The 20,665-nt window shown below is 48.4% G+C and overlaps 1 protein-coding gene across 4 annotated transcripts in view; it reads right to left on the bottom strand.

Moving 5' to 3' along the window:
* The window catches only part of gen1 (GEN1 Holliday junction 5' flap endonuclease), an 85,181-nt gene that overhangs the window by 17,083 nt on the left and 47,433 nt on the right, over positions 1-20,665 (bottom strand). For 3 of the 4 annotated variants that reach the window (XM_085996792.1, XM_085996793.1, XM_085996795.1), the window contains 5 exons: positions 10,117-10,293; positions 8,970-9,080; positions 4,167-4,240; positions 3,512-3,603; positions 756-906 (listed from right to left, as the gene is read on the bottom strand). In XM_085996792.1, the coding sequence (XP_085852918.1) occupies positions 756-906; positions 3,512-3,603; positions 4,167-4,240; positions 8,970-9,080; positions 10,117-10,293 (605 nt within the window). The remainder of the gene's footprint in view (positions 1-755; positions 907-3,511; positions 3,604-4,166; positions 4,241-8,969; positions 9,081-10,116; positions 10,294-20,665) is intronic. The other variant, XM_085996794.1, reaches the window with a different exon arrangement.

The following is a 20,665-nucleotide window of genomic DNA, read 5'->3' as shown; positions in this document are numbered from 1 at the left end:
GCGTTAAAGGAGGAAAGAGAGGTGGAGAGGTTTAGGGAGGGGATTCCAGAGCTTAGAGCCTAGGCAACAGAAGGCACGGCCACCAAAGGTTGAGCGATTATAATCAGGGATGCTCAAGAGGCCTGAATTAAAGGAGTGCAGATATCTCTGAGGGTTGTGGAGCTGAAGGAGTTTACAGAAATAAACAAAATACTGCTGCAGAAATATTTAGTAAAAGAGGACAGATGCAAATGAATCTTTTCTGGACATTAATTAGAAAAGGTCAGTTAACAACTGTGTCCCCATATTATGTGCAAACGTATGTTATCCCATATGCAAATGCATATTTATATCACTTGTATTTCTTTATTTTCCACCAGGAACCAATCAAAATAGATTTACTGCCGAGTCCAAGGAAATCTAACAGTGGCTACGAGAATTTTTTTTTTTAAATGCCGAGGCTTGTTAGGACATGGAATGCCTTGTTAGAAACACAAGTAAGTGGCTCTGAGGAATATTTTGAAAAATATTTTGAACAATTTGATTGACTCGCCTCATGAGCGCAGGGAAACTAATAGATGGATGGTTAGACAAACAGATTGACCGTCAGGCAGGCGGCTCACTGAACCAGGTGATGCTGTGTAATATGCATTTTAACATATATGGGAACTGATATTAATGAAACGGTAATTTAAATGAAATTGATACTTGTATGAGTGCCACCTGTAATAATTTCCAGAGACTGCTGCATCTTGGTACTGGATATAGGGACTTACTTTTTGATGTTGCTCTCCACCAAGCTGGTTTTCCTCTTCTGCTCTGCCTGATGCCAATCACAAGGGCATCGGTAGTCACTGCCATGCGGTAAACAGCACCGATCACTTGCACACAATTGACAACCCTTGTTTGTGTGCTCCCTGGCTAATCCTATATGGAACACAATAGCAAAAAGTATAATTCATCCATTTTTAATAAAACTAACTGGGAAATGCACAGCACAATCAAGCTATGGCTTATGATGTTCATTTGTGCAGTTATTTAGGTCCCACAATCTGGAATTCTCTCACTAAACCCCTCAAAGACCCTCCTTAATAACCACCTCTTTGACCAAGCTTTTGGTCGCCCCTCCTGGTGTCTCCTTCTTCGACTCGGTTTTAATAGCCGAGGAGGCGGGTCAGCTGTGAAAATTGGAAAAAATGGCTTCAGACACCCAACCCGCCTCCATCCTGCCCCCACGTGATTTTCCTGAGTATCTGTTCAGCTGCTCCCAAACTGACCTGACTCCAACCGGTGGGACAGGTAGTTAAGGCAGTTAAGAGCCTGTTAACTGCCTTGATAATCCTATTTTGATAGAGGTTTCCCATTTTCATGCCTCTGGCTCCTGTTTCCCGTCTCGTCAGAAACAGTTCAGCTGCAAGGAGACGAGTTGGTGGAGGATATGATCTGTAGTCATTATTGGTGCAGAACTTTAAAAGCGCTCCTGTAACATGGCTGGCATTCAAATGCAACAACGTTGTTGTTGGAGGTTTGGGTTAAGATTTTGCAAATCTGCTGACCTTGTGACTGGTCAAGCTGACACACATCTGCTGTTTGAACTGATTGGAATAATTTCAGGCCACTGAGTGTGCGCTTGCAAGCTTCTTGCCTCAACTGAAATCTATAACAATGGGATGGGAATCATTTACATCCTCTCATTCTGGTCACCAGATTCGGAGGAAGAGCAGTGTGGCCTAGTGCTGCCAGATGAACAAGTGGCTCAGCACACAGTCTTCTTGGAGGAAGATGAAGAGGAGGATGGGGAGTGATGCCTTGCGGGGCCAGATGTGGCCAATCCAGCAGCAGGCGACCACATTGCTGGCCGTCAGACAAGGGGTGCACTCATCCATGCCAGATTTGTGTAAGCTAACGCTTCAACCACAGGTGGCTGGCAACATGGAGATGAATATAAGTCAGAGAGTCTCATACCCCAGGCATCATCTGTCCAATAAACGGTGGTTTGCGCTCAGTGTCACCACCATCATTCTACATGGAAATCGCCCTTCTTGAACTTCCATGGCCCAGAACACAGAGGCCACACTTCAGGTGATCTCAGCAGATCATTAAACCTTTTTTTTGCCATAAACCCATATGCGTCTGCACACAGACCTTGAGCTCACTTCCTCAGCAATTTGCAGCCAAGCTGCCTTGGTTTGCTGAGGAGCCCTCCTCCTTCCGTTTCCAGGGAAGAGGAGCGTCTGACGGCCTCTAACTCCCTCCAAAAGAGCATGGAGGGAGCCCTCATTGAACCTGGGTACAGCCTTAGTTTTTGGGGCTGCCATTCCTGCAGCTCCCAGCACCTTTAAGAGAAAAAAGCATTAATATTACTAAGCCAATGATTGGAACACATCTGGCATCTTTGTTATTTCATAGTCAGATAATAAAGTCATATATCAAAAAATCATGAATCTCTTTCTGGAATAATATGACCAGCAATATCATTCATTAAATTTTGCTCAGAACAGATGCTGTCAACTCCCCTTTCAAGATAATAAAGCACCAAGCCATCCTAATGACATTTGTATGCAATGGGGACATGGCCTCTTTAAATTTTCAAACAAACAACGCGTCATCAGACGTGAGGAACTGACATACTCCAAGCAATTGCCTGGAGGGACCCGCACATCGGCCGTAACGAGGCCAATGAAGCCAAAATCGGAAGTGCTGGTAGGCGGCAGCTGGGTGCGGGTCCGAAAGCTGCTGAGAAGCGGGCCCGACCTCGACCTGCCTCCATTATTAAAATCGTGCCCTCAGTGTCCATTTTTGTCTGGTTATGCCCCAGTGAAGTGTCTTGGCATATTTTGCTACGTTAAAGGTGCTTTATAAATATAATAAGTTGTTAGTCAAAGTACAGCACTGTAGCTAAATAACTGGAGAACTTAATAGGTTTCAGTTTATGAAAGCATAAATAATGTTTCTTGTACCAGCAGGGATTATCATACAGCTAGAAGAGAACAGCAAGTCCCATTTGCAGGATCTTTTTGCTGGCATCTGTGCACAGGTGTCCAAATATGATCAGTGATGGGCATGTCTGGGATGTTTCACCTATGAATTCTACCTGTAATTGCCTCCAACTTACACTGCGTCCTCAAAATAATCAGTTTATACGTGAACTGATCAGTATTGAGGACCTGCATGGTTCTGGTTCTTTGTGGGCGTGAGTCCACAGCACAAAACTTCCATAATGACAATCTCACTCAGAGGGCCCACAGGATGGCTACAATGACAAAGTTTTGTTTGTATAGCAGTTGACATGTGGATTAAGAGGAAGAATTGCTCTTATTGTCATATGCAGTAACATTGTAAACATGTTCTATCTGAATGCATTTACAATGTCACTACACAAAGGGCAATTTATCTCCCATGGTTGGATGTTGAGAAGAGAGCTTTGCACTACATCTAACCTGTACTGTACCTGACCTGGAACAGCTTGAAGCCAACACTGGATGTTCTATGCAGTGGTTTTGAAGAGTATATTAAATCTAGAGCAGGTTACCTGGGTGTCGGCACACTGAGCAATGTGCTTTCTTTTCAACAGCTCCATCGTGAGTAGCAACTTCCTCAAACTCTAGTTTCCAGAGTTTAAACCTAGAAGATTAATGACAGTCACTTTCTTTCACAGTGACATTTTTTTTTACTGTCACCAATCAATCAGTAAATACAAAATATTTAATCTTTAATAATTTGTCCATATTAGCCTACAATATCTGAGCTGTAAAACTGACCAGTTTTTAGCTAATGGAAAGAGTTAAAAAAAAAAGCCCACCCCCCACTGCCATTTCTCCAAAATGATTAGTGGGAGCATGGAGAAAGAAGAAAGGAAAAGATTTTGAAGCTAAAATGGTAAGAAAAGGGTTATACTAGGTAAATTAATTTAAGTTAAATAGAATAACTAGACAATGCAGAAGGAGAAAAAAAGATGACAGGATGAGCATAGGTAAAGGATTCATTTTCTGTAAAATTGCGTTTTAGCCATTTACTTTAGGAATTTCGGGTTATCAGAGTAGTAAAGTCATTCTTGATGTTCGAGCAGCCTTATTACTGTAATATTAGTGTTATTTCAGCACGTTAGTATGTAAACTAAAAGAAAGGTTGGCCCAGGGAGCTGAGAGTTTCCTTGAACCTGTCGGCAGTCTTGGAATTAAGTCTACCTTTGAAGTAGGCTCTGTCCATTCAGTGCCTCAGCCAACCTCAAAGCTTGTTCCTTCCCAACCCCAGGAACTCCCTAGAACCAGAAAAACAAAAACATATATAAAAAATAAATACATAGCAAGAGAAAATCTCCAACCAATTAAGGTATTAGGAGAATGTTATAAATAGTAACAGCGAGTCTGGAGAGATATATAAACAACCAAATAAACTCAGACTGTGTAACAGCCATATGACCTGCGTACTGGGTAACAAATTTAAATCTACAGTTTACTCAAACTTTTAAAGCGTTTTGCAGTGTATACCATTACTGGAAACAATATTACAATCTTTATCAACATCAGTGAAGGGTTTCACAATACATATTCTAATCAAAATATATTTCCAGTTATCATGGTTGCTGGATGTTAAATGTCATGAATAAGCAAGTCACAGATCAGATTAATCAAAGGATCCACTGAAGCATCCTGTGATACTCATTACCTAAACTACATTTATTCATTGCATACATCCATCATAAATGGCAGTGATAGCAGAATGTTCCCATAGGATACTTGGAACACATTCAACTGAGAAAGGAAATAAAGTTAAACCCTATCTTTGCATCGCCTGGACCTCATTCTGAATATGAATCAAATATGGATTGATAAAATTAAAACTTCTTTTCCTTAAAGGTCATGAGGGAATTGAACCGTTTCTCCCCCTCAAGGCTATGAGGGTTATAAATGAACAAAGCGATAACAGTCTCATTTTAATTTTAATCAAAGAATCTGTAGCACAAAACCATCCATAATGCATAAGAATGCAAGAAGAAGAAATGGAGTCCATCTTGTTCTGCCATCACTGCTGCTTCAGTACCAAATATGACCTCTTTCCTACCCTATATCTTTCTGAAGTGTCAAAGGCCTTTGAGAGATCAAAGAAAGCCATGTACAGCGATTGGTGCTGTTCCCTGCATTTCTCTTGTAATTGACGCGCGGCGAAGATCATGTCCATTGCGCCCCTTAGTGGGTGGAATCCGCATTGCGACTCTGGGAGGAGCTCTTCAGCCAGTGGGAGAAGGCGATTGAGGAGGATTCTTGCGATGACTTCCCCTGTGGCAGACAGCAGGGAAACTCCTCTGTAATTACCGCAATCGGACTTGTCGCCTTTCTTGAAGATGGTCACAATTACGGCGTCTCTGAAATCCCCTGGCATGCTCTCCTCCTTCCAGATAAGAGAAATGAGTTCATGAATTCGTGCCAGTAGTGCTTCTCCGCCATGCTTTAGTGTCTCGGTGGGGATTCCATCTGCTCCTGAGGCTTGTTGTTCTTCAGTTGTCGGATGACCTTTTCAACCTCATGCTGGGCTGGAGTTGTGCTGAGATGGTGGCGGGTAGCATGCTGCGGGATGGAGTTGAGGACACTCGCGTCGAAGACAGAGTCTCGGTTAAGGAGATCTTCGAAGTGCTCCTTCCAGCAGGCACTGACTGCCTCTCTGTCCTTGGCCCGCAGTGGGGTAGGGCCTTGGGTACAGCAGGCACCTCAAAGCACTGGAGAAGTACCACCAACGCTGCCTCCGCAAGATCCTGCAAATCCATTGGCAGGATAGGCGCACCAATGTCAGTGTTCTCACTCAGGCCAACATCCCCAGCATCGAAGCTTTGACCATGCTCGATCAGCTCCGATGGACGGGTCACATCGTCCGCATGCCCGATATGAGACTCCCAAAATAAGCGCTCTACTTGGAGTGCCGACATGGCAAGAGAGCTCCAGGTGGGCAGAGAAAATGCTTCAAGGACACACTCAAAGCCTGCTTGAAAAAGTGCAACATCCACACTGACACCTAGGAATCCCTGGCCCAAGACCGCACAAAGTGGAGGAGAAGCATCCGGGAAGGCGCCGAACACCTTGAGTCTCTTCGCCGGGAGCAAGTGGAAGCCAAGCGCGAGGCGCGCACGTCAACCCAAGCACCCAACCTACTCGCCCCTTCAACTACTGTCTGCCCCACCTGTGACAGACTGCAGGTCCCGCATTGGACTCATCAGTCACCTGCAAACTCATTTTTAATGTGGAAGCAAGTCATCCTCGGTTCTGAGGAACTGCCTAAGAAGAAGAGATCTTTCTGAAGCAGCAATCTATCCAATTCCATTTAGATTACTTTAACTGAATAATTAAGGACAGCACTAAGTGGCAGTCTATTCCTTAAGGAAACAACCCAAAGTATAAACCCAGCGTAAGCTCGAGAAACAGCACCTCATCTTCCGATTAGGCACTTTACAGCCTTCCGGACTCAATATCGAGTTCAACAATTTCAGATCATAACCTCGGCCCCTATTACATTTTTATATATATTTTTTATCCACACCTTGTTTTGTGCCCATCCCCCTTTTTTTCTCTCCCACATGGCAGCTGTCTCATTCTGCCAGCGCATTTCACACCTCATCTAGAGCCGCCTTTTGTCTCCCCACTAGTCCTATCACCATCTCGACTCGTTTTGAATACCTCTTAATGTCTCTTCACTTCTCTTTTGTTCTTTCATCCCCATTTCCCAGCCCCCAAACTGGCCTTTTAATCCGTTACATTTCCTGTGTTTTTTCAGTCCTGACGAAGGGTTTCGACCTGAAACGTTGACTCTATTTCTCTCTCCACGGATGTTGCCTGGCCTGCTGAGTTTTTCCAGCATTTTCTGTTGATATTTCGGATTTCCAGCATCTGCAGTATTTTGCTATCAACCCAAAGTATAAAGTTATTTCTTCTACAAAATCAAAATACTGTGGATGCTGGAAGGGGTTCAGAGGTCGAACGCGTACACCAGAGAGGCAGCGCGTGCGCATGGAACTTACGTTTTTTTTGAAGGGTTCTCCGGGAGGGTAAGTCTCCAGAAGATACACAAGTAAAAAGTAGGCGCAAGGCCTGCTTTTAACAAAGTTATTGGTGAATTAATTAAAATTAAAACATTTTTTCCACAGGTATATTATTTTTAAATACTTTAAAGAAAGGGAAGTTTATTTTTAGCCCCGTTAGAAAATGTAATTAATACTTTTTTAAATTTAAATTATTGTTTAAAATAGTTATTTTAGGTAATTTATAGTTATTTTAAAAAGGTGATTTAAAAAAAATGTATTTGAAGTTTTAGTGATGTTTTGGGGCTTATAGTATTTATAGTTTTGACAGCTCTTCCTGTCAATTTTATGAATGGGCATTTCCCTGCTATCATTGGCTCCCCATGGCCCACATCGAACTAACTGCGCCCCTGGGATACGCAAGCACTGCGCGCCGGCAGTTGGAGGAGGCCCAGGATCGGAATCCCACGCAGGCCCACAGCTCAAGGGCCGGCGCGGTAGGTAAGTGCAGGTCGGAGGCTTGCACCCGCGGGAAGCCTCCGACCCGAATTTCTGGGCCATTATCTCCAAGTTTGCAGATGACACAAAGCTGGGTGGGCGTGTGTGCTGTGTGGAGGATGCAGAGAAACTCCAGTATGATTTGGTCAGGTTGGGTGATTGGGCAGATGCATGGCAAATACAGTATAATGTGGATAAATGCGAGGTTATCCACTTCGGTGGCAAAAACAGGAAGACAGATTATTATCTGAACGGCAATAGATTGGGAAAAGGAGAAGTGCAACGAGACCTGGGTGTCCTTGTGCACCAGTCACTGAAGGTAAGCATGCAGGTGCAGCAGGCGGTTAAGAAGGCAAATGGTATGTTGGCCTTCATAGCAAGAGGATTAGAGTACAGGAGCAAGGATGTCTTGCTGCAGTTGTACAGGGCCTTGGTGAGACCACACCTTGAGTATTGTGTGCGGTTTTGGTCACCTTATCTGAAGAAGGATGTTCTTGCCATGGAAAGAGTGCAGCGAAGATTCACCAGACTGATACCTGGGATGGCAGGAATGACGTATGAGGAGAGATTGGGTCGATTAGCCTTATATTTGCTAGAGTTTAGAAGAATAAGAGGGGATCTCATTGAAACTTATAAAATTCTAACAGGACTAGACAGACTAGATGCAGGTAGGATGTTCCCGATGGCAGGGGAGTCCAGAACTAGTCTAAGGATAAGGGGTAAGCCATTTAGGACTGAGATGAGGAGGAATTTCTTCACCCAGAGAGTGGTGAATCTGTGGAATTCTCTACCACAGAAGGCAGTTGAGGCCAATTCATTAAATATATTGAAGAAGGAGTTAGATGTATTTCTTAAGGCTAAAGGGATCAAGGGATATGGGGAGAAAGCAGGGACAGGGTACTGAATTTGGATGATCAGCCATGATCTCATTAAATGGCGGAACAGGCTCGAGGGGCCGAATGGCCTACTCCTGCTCCTATCTTCTATGTATCTATATCCTCTTCACTAACAAAGAATTAATTTAGTTCGATTTTAAAATCCGCCATGGCTTTTGTTCTACATCCTACTGGTAATCTATTTTACAATTCTAGGACCTACGTATTTCTCTTACTAAAAATAAAAGCTGTTTAAATTTCTTATTTTCTTTTGATATGCTTAACTATAAACTGTATCCCTCAATCACCCAAGTCATTTATCAAAATTTATAAACAGTGGCTCCAACACCAATTCCACTAACCAATTTCATCTCCAATACTTCTCCACACACACACACACATTTGCTTTCTACCTTCCATCTTTCTCATTTGTCAAACAAAACCACTAATGGGACCACATGTAATCCAAAGTGTGTTTTTCTTTTAAATTTAATTTAATTTCAATGATTTGGTGGAAGGATCGATGTTAAAACATATTCATTTAAGTACAACATAACACATATTACATTTTACTGTTACTATATCCACAACTTTAAATTGACCCATACCTTTAGCAGGTAATCACAGCCAAGCAGAATTGCAAAACCAATCAGTGCATCTCGGTCAAGGCCTAGCTTGGATTTAATTGCTGCCATTTTATAGCAGTCCACGTGGGGATCCTATTAAAGAAAATGGAGAATATAAAAAAAATTAATGTTCTGCCTCGGCAAGCGGAGACGAGTGTTCCGGTCTCTCAATACTGGGTTGACATCTAGCATGGTCCTCACACCCGATGGGAGTGGAGTGTTGACCCCCAATGGCATTTAACCGGTTCACCCTAGTCAGGCTAACAATCTGTCCACACAAAAAGAGGTCTTGGTTACAGAAAAACCCAGGCCACAATCTGCTGGATGTAAAAAGCAGTGAAAGAATTGAGTTGTCTAATGTGCCGCATGGAAAAGAGAGAGAAGATACTGCAGTGTTCCAAGTAAACATATATTGCTATCCAGCCCAACGAAGAACAATAAGACACCCCCTTCCCTAGATTTGTTTCTATGCGTTAAACCTGGGTGCTAACTTATACATGGCAAGTATAAGGGCATAGGTTTTGGATGACAAGAGACATCTTCAGCAGTGCCATAGGCTACATCTCGTGAGATATTTGAAAACTAAATTGTCTTGATCTTATGACTCAGTAAAGTACAGATATATATATATTTTTTAATTCGCTTATGGGATCTGGGCGTCGCTGGCAAGGCCAGCATTTATTGCCCATCCCTAGATGCCCTTGAGAAGGTAGTGGTGAGCCGCCTTCTTGAACCGCTGCAGTCTGTGTGGTGAAGGTGAGTGAAGAGAAGAAAAATGAGTGGTGGGGAAAAGATTGTACTGTGTACCAAGAGGTTTTCCCTATACTGGCAGATCACCCATAGCATTCTTTTAGTGGTATGTTTGCCGTACCAGCCATCCATAATTGATTATTTTCATAGGTCCTTAATAGTTTTGCATTGGTCGTTTGAGTCATTTTCCTCACTTTTGATATGCACTTTTTCTACCCCCTTCAGTTCCAACTTGCTGCTGTTTTATTTTGAGCTAATTACCAAAGTAGCACTGTGACAGAAAATACGTAACAGGAAGTGCGCGCAGACACATACATTTAATGTGCAACAGATGCCGATGATATTGCTAATGTCATCAGAAATGTTGACTTTGAAGTACCTTTGTGCTCATGGTGAAGTTTCTGTACACAGTTTGAGCTCCATACAAGAAAGCATCACCATCATTGGTGATACAACCATCGACATATCCATTTTCATTTAGATAGGCACACATAGCTTCGGCCTCACCAGCTGCAAGAACCCATGGGATGCCCAAACAATCCAGCAATTCACAACACTGAAAAGAAAAACAACTAAATCACAACACACTGCACAATTATAGGGCATTTTTGGTAAAGATGTCAGCTTGTCAAGGACGGAGGAATGGAAGTTGTAGAATAATGTGGAAGGTTATTACAAAATTTATAGTAGGCAAATCTGGAACTGTAAAAGGGGACAAAATATTTTGAATATAAACCATAAATGGCTCGATCTAAGCCTCAGAATTCATCTTCTGTACAGCAAATTAGCGCACCATCACTTCTGAAAAGTGACCTTAAGCCAAAAAGAAAATTAAGTTATAAGTGATACTGATTGCTTCACATTCAGTCGATGGAGTAATAAATCAAAACCCTCTTCCATTCACGAGACTAATAGGAAAAGCTACCAAGCAAGCATTACAAAACCACCCAATAAGACTCAAAAATCTTCAAGCAACTATCAGAAAACAAACCAATCAAATTGCTAAAGATATTTTTTCAATCCAATTTCTGTCATCCTATTACAGGAAAAGGATTACATCGCACGTTATATGCAATACTTTTAATATCTCACTGGTGGATTTCCTGCAGCGTTATCCATAGGTAGCCTGGGATTTGAGGTATGGTTCTAGTGTTTATGTAGTAACATGACGTGCATTGCAGTGACTTGGGCAGGATTTTTTTCAGGGGCGGTGCTTGCCAGACCAAACAAAACTACTTCAAAAAGGTCTAAGTTCTCAAATTAGAATTTTACAATGAGGTTCAAATAAAAACATTACTTCTGTTTATCTAACAATTCAAATGAAAATAAAAAACAGTTTTGTTGGACAAAAACTCTAAAGCATTTGGTCCAAGTGCAGGTTATGCGTCGCTAGTCTATCAATAACTTCGCTACTATTCACCGCAATATCCTAGAGAACATTTAGAAGCACAAGTTCAACAAATCGGTTTTCAGTGGTCGACTTGCGGAACTGACCGACTCTGATGCTGGCAGGAGGGCTGAAGCTCATGGATAGCTGGTTCACAGTGCTAGGAAGGCAGTAAGAGAGTCAATTATTTTAAGGATTTTCCAAATTACTGCAATGACATTAGGAAATTACTGAACTTAGCACGTTAAGTTATTGGTTTGAACGTACCAGCTTATTTACCACCTTGGTGTGCTGCGGCTGATGGGGAGTCAAGGAGTGTAACTGGGAGACAGTCAGTTAGCAAGGATTAACCAGAGATAAGTGGACCAAATTTAGCTATACTGGAGTACATTGGAGAACAAGCTATATCAAAAATCTTTCCTCTACACACAGTTCCTGTCTACAAAGCCTCATTTCCTTTTGTGTCAACTTTTTCCCAACTATAAATTCCTGTCCACATTTATATTGGAAGCTGTCCATGTAAACTTGTCATACTGTAATTACACCTTTCCATCAGCAATGGGCGTGTAGCGCCTCAGTTTTGGATCTTTCCGCTCCTCAAACTATATTGCAGAGAAACTCATATGCTCAAAGCAGCTTTATTTCTCTGCTTTCCAAATTGCTGCAAGTTTTTCTGTTTAACTATAATAAATAATATAAAATCAAGTTATACAAAAATAAGGACTGAATGCGGGTATGGGGACTGAATTAGGTCTGCTGGCCTTGTCCAATTATCCCCTGCCCTCTAACTTCACTTCACCTGAAGACTACATTTGGTTTTGTCTGTTATAGAACCCGCCGATTTGTGTTCCATTGAAATCAATGAAACGAAAATCAAGTAGGTTCTATAACGGGCAGAGCGATCCATTCCGCCAGTTTACAGGCCGAGCAGTGAAGGGGAAAATGTCGCCCCCTACATGCAATGGAGATCAACTGGTAATATTGGCCCGGATTTCGTGGTACTGATGACGGCGTATATATCTTGTAAAAGGCCCCGCAAGTTCTGGGTTTCCGCATGCACGAAAACCCGGAACTTGTGATCTGTCAAGGTTTGCCTCGACAGATCATCCACGAACACCGACCCAAAAATCACTTGCTAGCAGAGAGTTAGGCTACTTGCTCAACTATTGCCCAGCAAATGCCCACAAAACCTCACGCCTGGTAAAAGCAGCCGCAGGGCCTGCTTTTGCCAGCGTAAAGGTTAATATAAATGTTAAATTAAACATTTCAAAATAAAGTCATACAGAAACATTTAAAATTAGATCATGCAAATTTTGGCCCAGATTAAAACATTTAAATATTTTTCAAAAAATTAATTTTCTTTAAATTGTAAATGCTTCATTAAAGGGACTTTTAATTAAATGGGAAAATGGGAACATTATTTTTATTCCAACTGTTTTAACTATTTAATTATTTGGGAATTCATCATATGCTTATGAGGACTTCCCTTCGTAAATGGAATCCACAAGCTTATGACCAATCCTCCTTTCTGACAGGACTTGGCCCACGTATTCTGAGGGACGCCTGCGTACACTGTTCCCTCTAAGGTGGCTGTGCGCTCCGAGCACTAATCCTTGAGCTGCCGCGCAGCAGCTGGAGCGGGGATCGGCCTGATAAAGACACCAACCACTTTGCGGGCCTCTGCACATGCACGGTATCGGCGGAGCTGTGCATGCGCACTCGATCCTCTTCTACGCATGCGTGGTTTTGCCAAAGCCGCGCATGTGCAGCCTACAGTGCAAGCCCCTCTTTGCAACAAGATGGCTGGATCCATTGGGTGGGGGGGTGGGGGGGAAGAAGAGAGAGCGCAAGAGACCGGGGGAGAGACAGCGCAAGAGACCGGGGGTTGGAGAGAGAGACTGGGGGAAAAAAAAAAACAGACTGGAGGGAGAGAGAGAGACCAGGGAGGAAAGAGAAAGAAAGGGGGTGGGGTGGGTGCCAGAGACCGGGGGGGGGGGGGGGGGGAGGAGAACGGGGGTGGAAGAGAGAGACCGTGGGAAAGGGAGAGAGAGAGAGAGACCGACCGGGCGGGAAAGAGAGAGAGAGACCAGGAGGGGGGAAAGAGAGAGAGACCGGGGGTAAAGAGAGCGATCGGGGGGGTGGGGGAGAGAGAGAGAGAGAGAGAGACCGGGGGAAAGAGAGAGAGAGAGAGAGAGAGACCGGGGGGAAAGAGAGAGAGAGAGAGACCGGGGGGAAAGAGAGAGAGAGAGAGACCGGGGGGAAAGAGAGAGAGAGAGAGAGAGAGAGACCGGGGGGAAAGAGAGAGAGAGAGAGAGAGAGACCGGGGGAAAGAGAGAGAGAGAGAGAGAGAGACGGGGGGAAAGAGAGAGAGAGAGAGAGACCGGGGGGAAAGAGAGAGAGAGAGAGATCGGGGGGAAAGAGAGAGAGAGACCGGGGGGAAAGAGAGAGAGAGAGAGACCGGGGGGAAAGAGAGAGAGAGAGAGAGAGAGAGACCGGGGGGAAAGAGAGAGAGAGAGAGACCGGAGGAAAGAGAGAGAGAGAGAGACCGGGAGGAAAGAGAGAGAGACCGGGGGGAAAGAGAGAGAGCGAGACCGGGGGGAAAAAGAGAGAGAGAGCGAGACCGGGGGAAAGAGAGAGCGCGAGACCGGGGGAAAGAGAGAGCGAGACCGGGGGGAAAGAGAGAGAGAGAGAGACCGGGGGGGAAAGAGAGAGAGAGAGAGACCGGGGGAAAGAGAGAGAGAGAGAGAGGACCGGGGGGAAAGAGAGAGAGAGAGAGACCGGGGGGAAAGAGAGAGAGAGAGAGACCAGGGGGAAAGAGAGAGAGAGAGAGAGAGCGAGAGACCAGGGGGAAAGAGAGAGAGAGCGAGACCGGGGGGAAAGAGAGAGAGAGAGACCGGGAGGAAAGAGAGAGAGAGAGGCCGGGGGAAAGAGAGAGAGAGAGGCCGGGGAAGAGAGAGAGAGAGGCCGGGGGGAAAGAGAGAGAGCGAGGGGGGGGAAAGAGAGAGAGAGACCAGGGGAAAGAGAGAAGAGAGACGGGGGGAAGAGAGAGCGAGCAAGACCGGGGGGGAAAGAGAGAGAGCGAGACCGGTGGGAAAGAGAGAGAGCGAGAGAGAGAGAGAGAGAGACACCGGGGGAAAGAGAGAGAGAGAGACCGGGGGAAAGAGAGAGAGAGAGAGACCGGGGGGAAAGAGAGAGAGAGAGAGACCGGGGGAAAGAGAGAGAGAGAGAGACCGGGGGGAAAGAGAGAGAGAGAGAGACCGGGGGGAAAGAGAGAGAGAGAGAGACCGGGGGGAAAGAGAGAGAGAGAGAGACCGGGGGGAAAGAGAGAGAGAGAGAGACCGGGGGGAAAGAGAGAGAGAGAGAGAGAGAGAGAGAGACCGGGGGGAAAGAGAGAGAGAGAGAGAGAGACCGGGGGGAAAGAGAGAGAGAGAGAGAGAGACCGGGGGGAAAGAGAGAGAGAGAGAGAGAGAGACCGGGGGAAAGAGAGAGAGAGAGAGAGACCGGGGGGAAAGAGAGAGAGAGAGAGATCGGGGGGAAAGAGAGAGAGAGACCGGGGGAAAGAGAGAGAGAGAGAGACCGGGGGGAAAGAGAGAGAGAGAGAGACCGGGGGGAAAGAGAGAGAGAGAGAGACCGGGGGGAAAGAGAGAGAGAGAGAGACCGGGAGGAAAGAGAGAGAGAGAGAGACCGGGAGGAAAGAGAGAGAGACCGGGGGGAAAGAGAGAGAGCGAGACCGGGGGAAAAAGAGAGAGAAGAGAGACCGGGGGGAAAGAGAGAGAGAGAGAGACCGGGGGAAAGAGAGAGAGAGAGAGAGAGAGAGAGAGAGACCGGGGGGAAAGAGAGAGAGAGAGAGAGAGAGAGACCGGGGGGAAAGAGAGAGAGAGAGAGAGAGAGACCGGGGGAAAGAGAGAGAGAGACCGGGGGGAAAGAGAGAGAGAGAGAGATCGGGGGGAAAGAGAGAGAGAGACCGGGGGGAAAGAGAGAGAGAGAGAGACCGGGGGAAAGAGAGAGAGAGAGAGACCGGGGGGAAAGAGAGAGAGAGAGAGAGAGAGAGACCGGGGGGAAAGAGAGAGAGCGAGACCGGGGGAAAGAGAGAGAGACCGGGGGAAAGAGAGAGAGCGAGACCGGGGGAAAAAGAGAGAGAGAGAGACCGGGGGGAAAGAGAGAGAGAGAGAGACCGGGGGAAAGAGAGAGAGAGAGAGAGAGAGAGAGAGAGACGGGGGGAAAGAGAGAGAGAGAGAGAGAGAGAGACCGGGGGAAAGAGAGAGAGAGAGAGAGAGAGACCGGGGGAAAGAGAGAGAGAGACCGGGGGAAAGAGAGAGAGAGAGAGATCGGGGGAAAGAGAGAGAGAGACCGGGGGGAAAGAGAGAGAGAGAGAGACCGGGGGGAAAGAGAGAGAGAGAGAGACCGGGGGAAAGAGAGAGAGAGAGAGACCGGGAGGAAAGAGAGAGAGAGAGAGACCGGGAGGAAAGAGAGAGAGACCGGGGGGAAAGAGAGAGAGCGAGACCGGGGGGAAAAAGAGAGAGAGAGCGAGACCGGGGGAAAGAGAGAGCGCGAGACGGGGGAAAGAGAGAGCGAGACCGGGGGGAAAGAGAGAGAGAGAGAGACCGGGGGGAAAGAGAGAGAGAGAGAGACCGGGGGGAAAGAGAGAGAGAGAGAGAGACCGGGGGAAAGAGAGAGAGAAAGAGACCGGGGGGAAAGAGAGAGAGAGAGAGACCAGGGGGAAAGAGAGAGAGAGAGAGAGAGCGAGAGACCAGGGGGAAAGAGAGAGAGAGCGAGACCGGGGGGAAAGAGAGAGAGAGAGACCGGGAGGAAAGAGAGAGAGAGAGGCCGGGGGGAAAGAGAGAGAGAGAGGCCGGGGGGAAAGAGAGAGAGAGAGGCCGGGGGGAAAGAGAGAGAGCGAGGCTGGGGGGGAAAGAGAGAGAGAGACCAGGGGGACAGAGAGAGAGAGAGACCGGGGGGAAAGAGAGAGCGAGCAAGACCGGGGGGGAAAGAGAGAGAGCGAGACCGGTGGGAAAGAGAGAGAGCGAGAGAGAGAGAGAGAGAGACACCGGGGGGAAAGAGAGAGAGAGAGACCGGGGGAAAGAGAGAGAGAGAGAGACCGGGGGGAAAGAGAGAGAGAGAGAGACCGGGGGAAAGAGAGAGAGAGAGAGACCGGGGGGAAAGAGAGAGAGAGAGAGACCGGGGGGAAAGAGAGAGAGAGAGAGACCGGGGGGAAAGAGAGAGAGAGAGAGACCGGGGGGAAAGAGAGAGAGAGAGAGAGAGAGAGACCGGGGGGAAAGAGAGAGAGAGAGAGAGAGACCGGGGGGAAAGAGAGAGAGAGAGACCGGGGGGAAAGAGAGAGAGAGAGACCGGGGGGAAAGAGAGAGAGAGAGGCCGGGGGGGAAAGAGAGAGAGAGAGAGACCGGGGGAAAGAGAGAGAGAGAGAGATCGGGGGGAAAGAGAGAGAGAGACCGGGGGGAAAGAGAGAGAGAGAGAGACCGGGGGGAAAGAGAGAGAGAGAGAGAGAGAGACCCGGGGGAAAGAGAGAGAGAGAGAGACCGGGAGGAAAGAGAGAGAGAGAGAGACCGGGAGGAAAGAGAGAGAGACCGGGGGAAAGAGAGAGAGCGGACGGGGAAAAAGAGAGAGAGAGCGAGACCGGGGGAAAGAGAGAGCGCGAGACCGGGGGAAAGAGAGAGCGAGACCGGGGGAAAGAGAGAGAGAGAGAGACCGGGGGGAAGAGAGAGAGAGAGAGACCGGGGGAAAGAGAGAGAGAGAGAGACCGGGGGGAAAGAGAGAGAGAGAGACCGGGGGAAAGAGAGAGAGAGAGAGACCAGGGGGAAAGAGAGAGAGAGAGAGAGAGCGAGAGACCAGGGGGAAAGAGAGAGAGAGCGAGACCGGGGGGAAAGAGAGAGAGAGAGACCGGGAGGAAAGAGAGAGAGAGAGGCCGGGGGGAAAGAGAGAGAGAGAGGCCGGGGGAAAGAGAGAGAGAGAGGCCGGGGGAAAGAGAGAGAGCGAGGCTGGGGGGAAAGAGAGAGAGAGACCAGGGGAAAGAGAGAGAGAGAGACCGGGGGGAAAGAGAGAGCGAGCAAGACCGGGGGGGGAAAGATGAGAGAGCGAGACCGGTGGGAAAGAGAGAGAGCGAGAGACACCGGGGGGAAAGAGAGAGAGAGAGACCGGGGGGGAAGAGAGAGAGAGAGAGACCGGGGGAAAAGAGAGAGAGAGAGAGACCGGGGGGAAAGAGAGAGAGAGAGAGACCGGGGGAAAGAGAGAGAGAGAGAGACCGGGGGGAAAGAGAGAGAGAGAGAGACCGGGGGGAAAGAGAGAGAGAGAGAGACCGGGGGGAAAGAGAGAGAGAGAGAGACCGGGGGGAAAGAGAGAGAGAGAGAGACCGGGGGGAAAGAGAGAGAGAGAGAGAGAGAGAGAGAGAGACCGGGGGGAAAGAGAGAGAGAGAGAGAGAGACCGGGGGGAAAGAGAGAGAGAGAGAGAGAGACCGGGGGAAAGAGAGAGAGAGAGAGAGAGAGACCGGGGGAAAGAGAGAGAGAGAGAGAGAGAGACCGGGGGAAAGAGAGAGAGAGAGAGATCGGGGGGAAAGAGAGAGAGAGACCGGGGGGAAAGAGAGAGAGAGAGAGACCGGGGGAAAGAGAGAGAGAGAGAGGACCGGGGGGAAAGAGAGAGAGAGAGAGACCGGGGGGAAAGAGAGAGAGAGAGAGACCGGGAGGAAAGAGAGAGAGAGAGAGACCGGGAGGAAAGAGAGAGAGAGAGAGACCGGGAGGAAAGAGAGAGAGACCGGGGGGAAAGAGAGAGAGCGAGACCGGGGGGAAAAAGAGAGAGAGAGAGACCGGGGGGAAAGAGAGAGAGAGAGAGACCGGGGGGAAAGAGAGAGAGAGAGAGAGAGAGACCGGGGGAAAGAGAGAGAGAGAGAGAGAGAGACCGGGGGGAAAGAGAGAGAGAGAGAGAGAGAGACCGGGGGGAAAGAGAGAGAGAGACCGGGGGGAAAGAGAGAGAGAGAGAGATCGGGGGGAAAGAGAGAGAGAGACCGGGGGGAAAGAGAGAGAGAGAGAGACCGGGGGAGAAGAAGAGAGAGAGAGAGAGAGAGAGACCGGGGGAAAGAGAGAGAGAGAGAGACCGGGAGGAAAGAGAGAGAGAGAGAGACCGGGAGGAAAGAGAGAGAGACCGGGGGGGAAAGAGAGAGAGCGAGACCGGGGGGAAAAAGAGAGAGAGAGCGAGACCGGGGGAAAGAGAGAGCGCGAGACCGGGGGGAAAGAGAGAGCGAGACCGGGGGGAAAGAGAGAGAGAGAGAGACCGGGGGGAAAGAGAGAGAGAGAGAGACCGGGGGAAAGAGAGAGAGAGAGAGACCGGGGGGAAAGAGAGAGAGAGAGAGACCGGGGGGAAAGGAGAGAGAGAGAGGACCAGGGGGAAAGAGAGAGAGAGAGAGAGAGCGAGAGACCAGGGGGAAAGAGAGAGAGAGCGAGAGACCGGGGGGAAAGAGAGAGAGAGAGACCGGAGGAAAGAGAGAGAGAGAGGCCGGGGGGAAAGAGAGAGAGAGAGGCCGGGGGAAAGAGAGAGAGAGAGGCCGGGGGAAAGAGAGAGAGCGAGGCTGGGGGGAAAGAGAGAGAGAGACCAGGGGGAAAGAGAGAGAGAGAGACCGGGGAGGGAAAGAGAGAGCGAGCAAGACCGGGGGGGAAAGAGAGAGAGCGAGACCGGTGGGGAAAGAGAGAGAGCGAGAGAGAGAGACACCGGGGGAAAGAGAGAGAGAGAGACCGGGGGGAAAGAGAGAGAGAGAGAGACCGGGGGGGAAAGAGAGAGAGAGAGAGACCGGGGGAAAGAGAGAGAGAGAGAGACCGGGGGAAAGAGAGAGAGAGAGAGACCGGGGGAAAGAGAGAGAGAGAGAGACCGGGGGGAAAGAGAGAGAGAGAGAGACCGGGGGGAAAGAGAGAGAGAGAGAGAGAGAGAGAGAGAGAGACCGGGGGGAAAGAGAGAGAGAGAGAGAGAGACCGGGGGAAAGAGAGAGAGAGAGACCGGGGGAAAGAGAGAGAGAGAGACCGGGGGAAAGAGAGAGAGAGAGGCCGGGGGGAAAGAGAGAGAGAGAGAGACCGGGGGGAAAGAGAGAGAGAGAGAGAGAGAGACCGGGGGGAAAGAGAGAGAGAGAGAGAGAGAGAGGACTGGGGGAAAGAGAGAGAGAGAGACCGGGAGGAAAGAGAGAGAGACCGGGGGAAAGAGAGAGAGCGAGACCGGGGAGAAAGAGAGAGCCGATGACCGGGGGAAAGAGAGAGAGAGCGCGAGACCGGGGGGAAAGAGAGAGAGAGCGAGACCGGGGGGAAGAGAGAGAGAGAGAGACCGGGGGAAAGAGAGAGAGAGAGAGACCAGGGGGAAAGAGAGAGAGAGAGAGACCGGGGGGAAAGAGAGAGAGAGAGAGAGAGCGAGAGACCAGGGGAAAGAGAGAGAGAGAGAGCGAGACCGGGGGGAAAGAGAGAGAGAGACCGGGAGGAAGAGAGAGAGAGAGAGGCCGGGGGGAAAGAGAGAGAGCGAGGCTGGGGGGGAAAGAGAGAGAGAGACCAGGGTACAGAGACCGGGGGGGAAAGAGAGAGAGAGAGAGAGAGAGACCGGGGGGGGAAGAGAGAGAGAGAGAGAGAGAGACCGGGGGGAAAGAGAGAGAGGACCGGGGGGAAAGAGAGAGAGAGAGACCGGGGGGAAAGAGAGGGAGAGAGAGACCGGGGGGAAAGAGAGAGAGAGAGAGAGAGACCGGGGGGAGAGAGAGAGAGAGACCGGGGGAAAGAGAGAGAGATCGGGGGGAAAGAGAGAGAGAGAGGAGAGACCGGGGGGAAAGAGAGAGAGAGAGAAAACGGAGGGGAAAGAGAGAGAGAGAGAGACCGGGGGGAAAGAGAGAGAGAGAGACCGGGGGGGAAAGAGAGAGAGAGACCGGGGGGAAAGAGAGAGAGAGACCGGGGGGAAAGAGAGAGAGAGAGAGACCGGGGGGAAAGAGAGAGAGAGAGAGAGACCGGGGGGAAAGAGAGAGAGATGAGAGAGAGAGACCGGGGGGGAAAGAGAGAGAGAGAGAGAGCCGGACCCTGACCAAGCCCCAGACCAACACAGCCGTCCAAACAACCAATCCGAGTGAACCAAATCATTAAACAATGCAAAGAAACCTACCTGGAACATTGGAACAAAATAACCGAAAGCCAAAGCAGATTAGAATGTTACCGGGCCCTAAAAAGAGATTATAAACTGGCAGACTACCTCACGACCATCAGAGACACAAAACAGAGACAGACCCTCACCAGGTACAGACTAAGCGACCACCAACTGGAAATTGAAAAAGGCAGATACAAGAAATCCTGGCAGCCTAGAGAGAATAGAATATGCGATCAATGTCTGGCCGGCGAGGTTGAAACAGAAATGCATTTCCTCCTTAAATGCGAAAAATTCAACAAATCAAGAACATATTATTCAACAAGCTAAGCCAAACAACCCCAGATTTCAAGGAATTGCGATGACCTGTCAAAATTGAGATTAGTCCTGGGAGAAGGAGACAGACCATACCTTGGGGCCAAATATTGGAAC

Source organism: Somniosus microcephalus, chromosome 9 (genome assembly GCF_052327205.1).
Source record: "Somniosus microcephalus isolate GS21.2 chromosome 9, FLI_Smic_1.0, whole genome shotgun sequence".
NCBI classification, from domain to species: domain Eukaryota; kingdom Metazoa; phylum Chordata; class Chondrichthyes; order Squaliformes; family Somniosidae; genus Somniosus; species Somniosus microcephalus.
This window is presented reverse-complemented; position numbering and strand designations above follow the sequence as displayed.